We start from the raw sequence: 13,097 nt of genomic DNA, 5'->3' as shown, positions 1-13,097 counted from the left end.
ATAAAAAAAATAGCCATAAATTCTCTGTAGTTCCTCCCATTGAGAAAAGGAATCTATAGCCCTATGACATGCCCGTGCCAATGAGACATTAGCAAACATAACAGAGGAAGAGACTTTAAAGAATGTTTGTGCATTGGGCTTGTCCTCCCTTGCTCCCTTTGGAACCCAGCTGCCATGCGAAGAAGCCCGGACTGGTCTGCTGGATGATGTCATCCAAGACTGTCATCCAAGACTGGCCAATCCCCAGATGACTTGCTAGATGACCACAAAAGCACAAGTGAGCACACCTAACACCATATGAAACAGAGAAGAGACACTCCAACTAAGCCCTGCCCAAATCATCAACCACAGAATCATAAGCAATAAAAGATTGTATTAAGCTACCGAATTTTGGAATGGTTTGTTATACAGCAGTAACTAATGAGTACAGAGGTTTAATTACCAGAGACAGTGCCTAACTGAAAGGGATAAAACCACAGACAACTTTTAGGCATCAACAAGCTATTAGGAAAGCTATGTTTAGGGGATAATCGATGAAGGGGAGTTGTCCCAAAATCAGGCCACCATACACATATACCCTTAGCCCACACTTTTAGTTGGGGTTATCCCATCTAAAAGACATACTTTTGAATTAAACCTCAGACATTCACTCTGATACGTATCATCAGAAACCATCTGATATTGGAAAAAAAATGAAACACGATTCTGATCATCATCAACAAATCAAGACTTCAGTCCAAACAGCTAACGATCTCTCTAGGCAACTCCTATAAAGCCAAATGGGGTTTTAAATGGAGCCCTTGTGGCATTGCATAAGGAAGCACCTGATGACACGGGAGAGGACAAGCTGCTCCACAAAATCAGCAAGTGCTTTGCGTTGACAATGTGCTGGGATGAAAAAAGAGGTCATGTATCGCTCTGCTGCGGGCAAACCTATGAGTTCTGAATCTTCATTAAAACTGAAGCAATTTTATAAAAAGCACTCAGCATATGCAGCAACTTTCACCATGTGCCCTTAAATTGAAAATTAATGACTGTGACAGAAAACCAACACAACAAATGCAGGGCATTGTCCACAGGTTTTTTTTTTTTTTTTTCAGACAAATCCAAATCAATAAAGAATGTAAAAGCACAGTGAAGACTAAAAGGCCAGGAGAAAAAAGTAGAACATGCAGACAAGTCTCCTTCTGGGTTGCCTATTTGGGACTGGGCATGCAGGCTGCCATGGGTCACCATATACCTCAGACATGACCTACAACAGCATTTGTCACAGGGGCTCCCCCCGCTGGGGTTCTGAAGCCCAGCCGACAACAGAGCACTGCCACTGAACCACTGCTGTGGGGAGGAGTGACACCAGAAGCCAGGACATCTGAGCTGTCAACAGCCAAAGAAGAAGAAAAAAAAAAAAAAAGCCAACTGTGAAGAGGAAAGAATATTTCAGGGACATTGCCAGAGCCAGGTGGAAAGAAACAGTATATGACATACCCTTTATGGCATATAACAATCAATGCAGGAGACTTTCAGGTTCTGGTGGTAAGAAGAAAGGTCAAATTGCTTCTAGGCATCAGGGCCCCATGGAGTGAGAAGCACCAATCAAGAGAGACTACCTAAGCGGAAGAGTGACACATCTGTCATGTGGCCATGTCTGTATTTCTCATTTGAGCCCCGGGAGAGCAGTTTCTGTAAAGAGGCACAAGCCACAGACATGGGGGGAGATTCAGTCCTGAGTCTCAGTCCCAGGAAGCCCTCGGCAGCAATTTCGATGGAGCTGAATCTCCAGTGCCACCAAAGGGGAGGGGGCCCACCTACCCACGAGCAACTCAATCTCTCTGCAAGTCAGAACTGTGCTTCTCTGTGCTGGGAAGCATGGAACCATTGGTCAGGAGCCACTCGTTAGACCACAACCAAGCCTCATGTCAGCAGCTGTGCAGAGACAAGAGGAGTCTGGAAGCTGCTTCCTCTGATTGGCTCAGACACAAGTGAGTGCCCGGGCTCACACGGAGGTTCACAGGTAGGCTTCTGCTGAGAGTCTACCTATCGGTCAAGAGCTTCAGTGCTAGACAAACCCAGTTAAACTTCTCCATCCTTGAATTTACAAATAGGAATTCTAGGGGACCTGGGTGGCTCAGTCGGTGAAGCATATGCTTTCACCTTAGGTCATGATCTCAGGGTCCTGGGATTGAGCCCCACATCTGGCTCCCTGCTCAGCAGGGAGGTGCTTCTCCCTCTTCCTCTGGCTGCTGCTCCCCCTGCTTGTTCTCTCTCTCTCTCTCTCTCTCTCTCTCTCTCTCTCTCTCTCTCTCTCTCTCCCTGTCAAATAAATAAATAAAATATTTTTTTAATAAAATTAAAATGGGAATTTTATAACCTGGGGTTAAGTAAGAGAGAATATCTGTCAGGTGACTGACCGGCATAGAGTCCCTGATGCCGGCAGTTCTCTTCTCACAGATGCGATCTACTTAGGCAAAGCTGCCTGGATGGAGTGCCTTACCTGGATCAATACAGCTGAATCAATGTCCTGATGAATCCCAATTTACTGTGTTCATTTGGCGTAGCTATTAGAGACTACTGCTTAGAAAATCTGCTTAAAATATTTCATTTTTCAGTCCTTTACTTATCACTAGTGAGTCAAAACCATAGTTTGATCCCATGTCCTGGTTTACTCTGAGATAACAGAGATAACATGAGATATACCTCATGGTCTTGGACCCAAAAATGGTCCTACCCCTACTACTTAAGACCTGTGTGGGATCCAAGCAGCCATCCCACTTACAGAGCTCTGCCCAGCACCGGGCACTTAAATAGTCATCACTGAAGCCACCGAGAGCTCAGGCTGCAAGCAACCATTTAATCCTGTAAGAAGGTGGACCTGTACCCACTATGGCCCTGGAGACGGAGCCCACCTCTACTCCCACTCTAGCCTTGAACCTCATATGAAAAGAATCTGGGCACAGATTTACTAATTCCTCGCCTATCTTCCCCAGGGAAAGGCAGAGCTGACATTTGCACGACTTCTTCATTGTTTTATAGGTTTTTTTTTTAAGATTTTATTTATTCATGAGAGACAGAGAGAGAGGCAGAGACATAGGCAGAAGAAGAAGCAGGATCCTAGTGGGGAGCCCGATGCGGGAATCAATACCAAGACCCCGGGATCACACCCTGAGTCAAAGGCACTCAACCACTGAGCCACCCAGGTGCCCTCGTTTTATAGATTCCAAAGTGTAAGACTATCTGCATCTTCTCATTTGAGCTTTATGGTTTTATCCCCATTTTGTAGAAAAGGAAACTAAGGCTGCCAGAGGCCAACAGCACAGCTGTTCAGTGACAAAGCTGAGTCTAGACTCTCGGCAAACCGGAAAACATCAGCGATGGGATCATCATTAACTCCCAACCACAAAACAAGAGTCAATGGCTTCGTTACAAAAGAGTTTCAAATACATCCCCACCTGACCCCCATGGCCATGAACTTCACGAGGAGCTCCTGCAATTCTGTGCTGGCAGGGCTTCATGTAGAGCCAACCTCAGAATGCCCTGCTTAGTGACGCAAGTTATCATCAGTTGCCATTCCCAGCCTGCATTCCAGGTAGGATGATGTTAAATGTTTTCTGCTGTCCTCACACATTTGTTCTAAAATCTACAGCCAGCACGTAACTCTCTTCCTTTTCAACAATGGTTCAGCCACAAATGAGCTCTCTACTACCTGAATTTTAAGCGGAGCGGTGGGAGCTGAAGGAAGAGAAAGCCTCTATAATTAAAGGCCGGTTCATCAACACTTTCATACATACGGATTAGCTATTTAAAGTGAGGTTAAAAAAGCAGCCTTGTGGATAGATTTTTAACATCAAGAATCTCATAAAAATTCCGTATGCTGCACCAGCAAGTGCCCTTCACTCATTACTGGTGTCCTTTCCCACTTCTAGTACTCCCTCAGGTCACTAGCCTAGAGAAGGCAAATATCACTAATTCTCCCTGAATGCCCCCAAAATGAGAATCAAAACAAAATGGAGATGAAGTATGGCCATGTTAGGAGCTGTAGACCCCACTGGGGCAGACTCCTCAGCGTCCTGAGGTGTGGGAGGCTAAAGGCTCCTTCTGCACATTTTCCTGTTTCTCTGAGTGCCCCAGGTTGAAGCTGGTGGGGTGTACCACTGTCTGCATTCTGAGCTTTCTCCACTGCATTCGGCTGACAACCAAACTTTGATGATTCCCCCTGTTGAACAGATCTTAAGGGTCCAACCTTTCATTCCCACTGCCACAGTTTCAAACCCTCACTTCCACTCGCCTGAGCTTCCTGACTCATCTGCTCTTATCATCTCTTCTTGACTGTAATTCTAGCTATCTGTAATATGCGATAATCTGTCATCCTACCAGAATCATCTTTCTTCCCCCCTTCTTCCTAGAATCACTCATTCTCCCTAGAAATTCCCCAGTTCTATTGGGATAATCTGCCTAAAACACAGATCAGTTCCCATACGATGCAAAATGTCCCTCAAGCCTTCATTTTGTAAATTCAGCATCTAGATTCTCTCCAGCGTGCCCCAGTGAGCACTAAAGTTTTACTGCTCATTACTGGGCCCCGTGCATCTCGTCCTGCAGCCAACTACACCTACTGTTCTTCACACGTCCCACCTTCTCCTCCTCCCACCTTCACCTTTTGTTCCAAAGTGTCCTTCCCCCACATATAAATCCGCAATACTTCCCTGTCCAATGAGCTGGAAATTCTGAGCTCTTGTTAATTAAAAATTTCAACCGACTGAGCTTTCCATATTTTGAGCATTTCAGTTAAGTCCAGGCAATGCTCTCCAACTGGGGGCTACCGGGGATCCACCTGTAGCTGAAGAGGTCAGGTTCATCCCTCATTGCAGCAAGGAGAACACATGTCATGGGAACCATGAGTGTCTCAGTAAAAGGGGGTTTGGTACTACTTACAGGATATGAACTCCAGCTGGATTATCTGGGGAGGGTCCACTGTAGAGTGGGTGTCAGGAAGCAGGAGCCATTCTATACATGAGTATCTCAATAAATCGTGTCTACACCAAGGACAAGCTAGCTACAAGGCTGTAACTGGTAAAGAAGCAGCTGCCCTCAATTTATTTGTGAGAGAACGGGAATTTTGTGGGTTGCAGGGTGGTATTTTGTGGGTTGCAGGGTGACCTTGTTTTTGTCTGTTCTTAGAATTCTTAAATGGTCTTGTCTGTCTCGCTTTATTATGGCCTATGAGTGACTATGTCTGATATCACTTCTTGTGGGATTGTTCGTATCCCCGTGTCCAACAAGAGACACAGTGGCCCAGCTGTGAGAACCAGACCAGTTCCTAACGCCTCCAACGAGCTCCCACATGTCAGTGTTTGCTCTCGTCTTTCTCAGCTCTTACTGCCATCATGATGTCAATGTAGAGATCGAAATTTTTTCCTTAGGTACAGCACAGATTATGAAGAGTTACTACAGCTGTTAGCTAGGTAGGCAGGATGTTACTTGGGATCCCAATGGTGAGGGCAGATATTAGGATTTGAAATAGAACAAAAGTTGGGCATGGTTAACAGGTTTGAATGTGGGGAAAGGAGATATAATATATTGTATACAATCTATAATTCTTAGGAATACTGTGATATGTAGACCTGGAACCCCTTAGAGCTTGTCAAACACAAGAATTATCTCCATCTTAGTGAACCTAATAAAGTTTTCTGGTTCATGAATGATGAAAGTTGTCCACTGCACTTATCTAAGAATCTAAATGCAATTAAGCATTTATTAGCAAGCCAAAAGGTCTTCATACCTTGTAGGTGTGCTTTTTTTCTTTATGGCTGTTGAATTGCTACTAAAATCCTAAGCAGTAAGTCTTATCGTAGATTATGTTTCCAGAAGACACTATCAGAGTGTTGGCATTGCCAAGTCTGAGTCTGAAGGAAGCAATGCCAGTGGCCTTTCAGGCCACAGAGACCAGAGATGCAGCCCATACATAAGGCCTTATATGTAAAAAGCAGAAAAAGCGATATCTGAAGTTCCTATAGTTTCCTTTTTTTAATATTTTATTTATTTATTCATGATAGACATAGAGAGAGAGGCAGAGACACAGGCAGAGGGAGAAGCAGGCTCCATGCCAGGAGCCCAACGTGGGACTTGATCCCGGGACTCCAGGACTGCGCCCTGGGCCAAAGGCAGGCGCCAAACCACTGAGCCACCCAGGGATCCCCTCCCATAGTTTCCTTAAAATAAAAAAATAAAAAAATATTTGGAGAAAGTCTAAACTTTCTCTCTTTCATAGTCTGGATGATCTAAATGAGTTACCGATCCAGCGTGGAGAAGAATCAGCAGAGGTGTATGACTGACAACTTGCCCCATGTCTATCTAGTCAGTGACAATCAATGAGCATCTAAGGTGACTCCCAAAGACAAAAAAAAAAAAAAACTGATCTGTGCATATCCATGTAAAAATCCTCTAATGCCTTATATTTTAAATTCTTTTTTTTAATATTTTATTTATTTATTCATGAGAGACAGAGAGAGAGAGAGGCAGAGACACAGGCAGAGGGAGAAGCAGGCTCTACTCAGGGAGCCTGACACAGGACTCGATCCCAGGTCTCCAGGATCAGGCCCTGGGCTGAAGGCACCACTAAACCGCTGAGCCACCCGGGCTGCCCGTTTTTCTTTTTCTTTTTAAGATTTAAATTCTTTAAAAAGGAACTTAAGACACATTCTACAATGGCATGGCTAATTCAATTCAACAAGCAAAGTCAGAGTAATGACTCAATTGCATTAGGCAGGGGCCAAGACCGGTGAACTCAGGCAAACTGTCTCCAATCAGGGATTCCTTCCAGTATTGGTTATCGTCCAAATGGCATCTACAGATGCCACCATTGTACTGAGAGTCCCTGAAACACCATGGCTCCCACCTGCGAGGACAATGGCACGCTCCCGGCCAGCTCCCCGCACTGTGGCACTTCCTTCCTCCAAGGCTCGCAGGGCTCCAAGTTTTCCCTTTCTTGAGTCTTGGGGAGATTTCAATTTGCAATTTTTTTTTGGAGTATTTGTGGCCTATCACTTAACACTGTCACCGAAAGATAATATTTCAGTGATTACTCAGTGCTGACATTTTATTATTTAATATTAAAATCCCATCAGAAATCCCTAGCCTGATAAGCTAAAAATGAGGTTTGAAAATAAAGCACCTGGCAAATCTGATTTGCAGTCATCCAAATGGCATTTTGTCAGATGGGAACTAATTATCAACCTGACATGATTTCAATCTGCTGTCATTTTACAAAACGGGATCAGTTTGCTCTCTATAAAGATGATCAGGCTTGCCGCTTTTCAGCAAGACACCCAATTTCACCTATTCTCATGAGATTCTTCTATTATGCAAACTACTGGTAAAGCAATTACATGCTCCAAAAGATTAAGACCAAAAATTTCACATTCAGAGAATTGTCATTTTCACCTCTTAAAATGTAAATTCTTGCCAGATGTTAAGATGCCTTTTTTACTTCACACAATGTCACCTAATGATCTGGGGAAGGTTGAACCCCTCTGCAAGCAATTTTATCTCCCAAGTTCGAGGACAGAACTCTGACAATGCTCCAAGGCTCTACCCTGGGGAGGCCACCTAATAAATGAAGGAATCATGGAAGGGAGAACATGTTTCTTCAGGTTTTTCAAGGCCACGTAGTGACTGGACATTGGCTATTACCAAGCTAAATGCTCCAACTGGCCAAGAATGAAGGTGGAGTAGAGACCAGCAGGAGGAGAGAATAATATTTAGACAGGAGATAGTCAACCCTTCTGCAGCTTAAGAAGAAATGCTGGAATGTCCACGGATGGAAAGAAAGGGGAATAGCTCTTATTACTCCGTGCCAGGGAACGTGCCACGTGCTTGTCACACACAGAAGACCATGGTCAGCAACTTGTCCCAGTCTAGGCCGTGACATCAACTGCTGTTGAACTGATGAACACCTAAGATGTTATTCATAAAAATAAAAACTGAGGTCCAGAGAAGTCCTCCTGTAACTTTCGTATGGAGACAGTCAATGGGAGGGGATCTCACAGATAGGATCTCACCTCCCAGTGTGGAAAGAGAAAGAGCAGGAAATATATTTTCTATTTAGGACTCATATAAGCCTGCTCTAACATATTGATAAACTCTACTTCATAGTATTAAACATTTTAATAACAGTAAGCACACAAAGTAACGTTTACCTTCAATAACTACGTTCCATTTAAAGTTTTAAAAATAAGCTAACTAATGGGATGCCTGGGTGGCTCAGCAGTTGAGCGTCTGCCGTCAGCTCAGGGCATGATCCGGGGGTCCTGGGATCCAGTCCCCCATTAGGCTTTCTGCAGGGAGCCTGCTTCTCCCTCTCCCTTTCCCTCTGTCTCTGCCTCTCTCTCTCTCTCTCTCTCTCTCTCATGAATAAATAAATAAAATCTTTCAAAAATAAATAAAGATAAAATAAGCCAACTAAATAGAAAGAAAAAGTTAATATGATTAAGAAAGGAAATCTGAGAAGAGGAAGAGAAAACAAAGCTCCCTTCTGGTCTTTGTGATATTGGATTTTTCTTTCAGTGGGGCTCACTGGAGGAAGCACAACTCTCAGGAGTCTAGTAACAGAGTATGGAGGAAGTTCCTGACAGCATGATTTTGCTTCCAATGGCTGCCGAGGGGAATCATGCCATGCATTACTATGATGTGCAGAGCGTGGGGAGCAGTGTACTTGTGAGTCATGATATGAGTGAGACTGCGTTCTCCCCAGCACAACTGCAGCTTGTTGCAGTTTGCAAACACAGTGGTCTCAGTGCTCTGCATTCCCAACAGGCAAGGGTACCATGTCCTCAGCACACCCAGCTCCATGACACACACCCTGCCGTGTGCATGAAAGAAAACTGGCCCTCCAGTGGGGAAGCCATTCCCATTTCCACCACGGCTCTGACAGGGGAGTATGGATGTAAGCACAGGAAAGTATCTCGTGGCATAGAGAGGTGGAAAAACTTCTTCACCTCAAGGTTTGATGGGAAACCCAAAAATGTTACTGTGATAGTTAATTTCATGTGTCAACTTGGCTAAGCCATGGCACCCAAATATTTTGTCAAATTCTAGTCTACATGTTGCTGTGAAGGTACTTTTTAGATGAAATTAATTGTTAAAGCAGTAGACTTTGAGTAAAGTGATGTGGGTTGGGCCACACTGCAGGCTCCCTGCAGAGAGCCTAATGGGGGACTGGATCCCAGGACCCCAGGATCATGCCCTGAGCTGAAGGCAGAGGCTCAACTGCTGAGCCACCCAGGCATCTCATCAGTTAGCCTCCAAAATGTGGGTGGGCCTCATCCAATCAAAGGCCTCTAAGCAAATGTTGAGATTTCTTAAGAAAGAATTCAGGCTCAAAACTGTAACTCAGAAACCCTCCCTGAGTTTCCAGGCTGCCATCTTGCACCATAGATTGAGAACTGGCCAGTTCTCACAATTACATGAGCCAATTCCTTAAAATCAATCTCTTCCGAAATTTCTCTCTTTCTCCCTTCATATATATTTCTTTTATTTTTTGCACTTTATTTATTTAATTCAGAAAGAGAGCAAGTGAGAACATGAGCAGGGGGAGGGGCAAAGGGAGAGAGACAAGCAGACTCTGTGCTGAGCTCAGGGCCTCACATGGGGCCCAATCTCATGACCCTGAGATCATGACCTGAGCTGAAATCAAGAGTCAGAAGCTAAACTAACTGAGCCACCCAGCGCCCCTCCATATATATATTTCTTTTTCCATTATATATATGTCATCATTATATATATTATACATATACATAATGTCATCATATAAATGTCAATTCCATGATTGCTTAGAAAACCAGAGAATTAAGAGTCTACATGAAAAGATTCTTCAATACCCCTCAATGTTTAGTTGCATTTCCTACTAACTCCTTCATTGATTCATGAGTATGAGACATGTCCCTTGAAAGTTCTGGGCAGTGGAACCACAGCACCCAGGCTGGCATCTGCATTCAGTCCCCTGCTGGGCATGTGGCCACAGGGACATGACTGAAGCAAGTATGATGTAATTCATAAGTGCGGCTCAGCACTATCTACCTTGCACGAGGGGGCACTGAAAGAACCAGAGATGTGAAGCTCAGAATCTAGAAAGATCCATGCTCACTGAATGGTGGTTTTGGGCCATCATGGTTACACAAAGGTCACTGATAAAATATACTTCCCCCTACCCCCCAATGAGGAGAAAGACAATTAATATAATGTTTTAAAGCCCAGGCAAGTGATCTCAACAGTGACTGTTGGAATTCAGAGAGAGGAAATCATATTTGGCCCAGAAGGAGAAGTTTGCAGGTGACACTGGGTGACAGGGGAAGGCACTGAGCGAGCAGAATTGGGATTCAAGCAAAACCAGGGAACAGGCCTCCACACTGATGGGTCAGGCACATGTGGAGGAGGATTTGCATTTCAGAGTATTCTGAAGACCTAGCTTGCCTGAGTATGGAGACACCGGCAGAACAGAAGACACCAGAAAGAGCCACCTGTGTGCTTCTTTTTTAGGACCACAGAGGTAGGTTGTGCAGACACAGATTTTGACTAGGAATCCCTCTTATTTCTGAGTCCCACAATTTACACGATTAAAAAAGAAATCAGTAAAATGCAGATGATCTTTGGAAAGTGAATGCCAGAACTTCTGAACATTTGCGGAGAGAGTCACAGGTCCTATAACACACTGTGCACAGAGCAAGAATTCCAATAGATGAGAAAATTCGAAATGGATTGCATCTTGCTTTTTATGCCCAATAAATGGAAAAACATACTCCATTAACCTACCAACACGGTATTAAAAGATACGCAATCCAGTAAGAGCTCTGAAATGACCTCCAGTAAATCGTTAAAAAACAATTAAGCTGTTAGGAGATGAAGCCTGTTTTTCATTTTCTTATTCTGCTTACTTGCATTTTTCTTATTTTTTCATAATTATGGTCAACTGCTCATGAAGGGGGGCATAAGGGTGTTTTCAAACCCCAGCCAAGAGTCAGTCTAAAGACAAAGTGGGTCGTGCATGAGAGGCGTGCACTTACATGAACAAGTGAACGCATTCCAGGAGCAAACATCTGCTCAGATGCAAAAGAGAAGTTATAAGTCGGGGGGGGGGGGCAAGGATTTGCATTCCACGATGGTACCAACCTGGGTCACAGAGGCATTTGTAGCTGGTGCCCACGCTGCGGCAGGTGCCATGGGCGCAGGGGCTGAGCGCGCAGAAGTCCACCAGCTGGGCACATGCCGGCCCCGTGAAACCCGCGCTGCAGCGGCAGCTGAAGTGCACACCGTCCGCGTGGCAGGTGCCGTTGTTCTGGCACGGGGATGAGGCGCACGGGTCCACCTTTTCTTCGCAGGCCGAGCCGAAGTATCCTGCCCAAAAACACAGACAGGGGGATGGGTGAAAAAGCAATTAAACCGTGTTCACATGTCTTGCTAATAAACCGGGTCCATAGTTCTTAAATGTTCCCCATGGTGAAGCGATCAATTCACCGAGCAGTTTCCAGGTAGTGACAACCCAACGATATGGGTAAGGCAGGTCTTCTTAGCTTTGGGACCCAGGGGTTAAAATACGAAGCTCTGTGCTTCCAATCTGCTGCAATGTAAGATATAGACCTACTTAGATGGACAGACATCCAAGGACCAGAATATATTTATAGGTATACAGGTGCATGTGCATATTGTCTATGTAGTCTAGAAAGATGCCAAAAAAAATGGTGATTACCAGGAAGGTGGGATTGGGGTCAGTGGAGGGCTCTGTCCTCTTATTTTATACACATTGCTGGGGGGAAAGGTATTCCTTACCTTTGCTTCAAAAAATATATAATCCTGAATTTAAAGAATAAATCCCATATAAATAGGAAATAATGAAAAAATCTCCCACCCGTATCCCTTACACCCCATTCTTCTCTCTAGAAGCAGCCACTCTTAGCAGTTGCTTGAATATATATATTTTTAAGGTGGTTGCTATAATGAATGAACTATGGTGTGTCCATATAATGGAATACTATCCAGCAATAAAAGGGAAGCTAAGTTCTGACTCATGCTACAATGTGGATGCATCTTGAAAAATAATGTTAGCTGAAAGAAAGCAGTTGAAAACCAACACATATTACATGAGTCCACTTATAAGAAATGTCCAGGGGCACCTGGGTGGCTCAGTCAGTTAAGTGTCTGTGTTCGGCTCAGGTCATGATCCCAGTCCTGGGGTCAAGCCCCGCATCAGGCTCCCTGCTCAGTGGGGAGCCTGCTTCTTCCTCTCTCTCTGTCTGTGCATGCGTGCACACACTATCTCTCTCTCTGTCAAATAAATAAATAAAAAAGAAAGAAAGAAAGAAAGAAAGAAAGAAAGAAAGAAAGAAAGAAAAAGGAAAGGAAAAGAAAGGAAAGAAATGTCCAGAAAAAGCAAATCTATAGATATAGAAAATAGATTGGTGCTTGCCTGAGGCTGAGTAGGAAGAGGGACTGACCTTGAACGGCCTATAGGTTTGTGTATCCATGTAGGGACTTCAAATGCTTTAGAAAAACCTATTCTTTTCACAGTGTAAGAGCAGCTTGAAAATTAATTGAAGATGGTTAGAAACAAAGTTAAATGATTTTACTAATAGACAGTTTTTATTCCAATATTCTCTTCCACTTTTCTTGTCTACATTTTTTTTAAAGATTCTATTTATTTATTTGAGAGAGAGACAGAGAGAGAGCATAACAACTCGAACTGGGTAGGGTGAGGGGAGCATAAGCATAGAGAGAAGCAGACTCCCTGCTGAGCAGGGAGCCTGATGGGGGATTCGATTCCAGGACCCTGGGATCATGACCTGAGCTGAAGGTAGATGATTAAGTGACTGAGCCACTCAGGCGCCCCTTTTTGTCTACATTTAAGTTTGTATTTACCCATCTTCACATAGAACTCCTGGCAATATTGGCAATCTCTGTTGTTACTGTTAAGGACACAGTGAATATATAAAACAAACAAAAATAGCTCCCAGACTTCATTATCTGAAGCATCCCTCATAAATTGGCATAATCAACTTGGTATTTTTCCATACAGAAATAGAAAACTTTTTCAAAATCCAATCCTATTCAAC

The 13,097-nt window shown here is 44.0% G+C and overlaps 1 protein-coding gene across 1 annotated transcript in view; it reads right to left on the bottom strand.

Moving 5' to 3' along the window:
* Positions 1 to 13,097, bottom strand: part of DNER (delta/notch like EGF repeat containing) — a 314,162-nt gene that overhangs the window by 52,984 nt on the left and 248,081 nt on the right. The window contains exon 8 of the mRNA XM_041768293.1: positions 11,161 to 11,385. Coding sequence (XP_041624227.1) covers positions 11,161 to 11,385 — 225 coding nt within the window. The remainder of the gene's footprint in view (positions 1 to 11,160; positions 11,386 to 13,097) is intronic.

This window comes from Vulpes lagopus, chromosome 8 (genome assembly GCF_018345385.1).
Source record: "Vulpes lagopus strain Blue_001 chromosome 8, ASM1834538v1, whole genome shotgun sequence".
NCBI classification, from domain to species: Eukaryota; Metazoa; Chordata; class Mammalia; order Carnivora; family Canidae; genus Vulpes; species Vulpes lagopus.
This window is presented reverse-complemented; position numbering and strand designations above follow the sequence as displayed.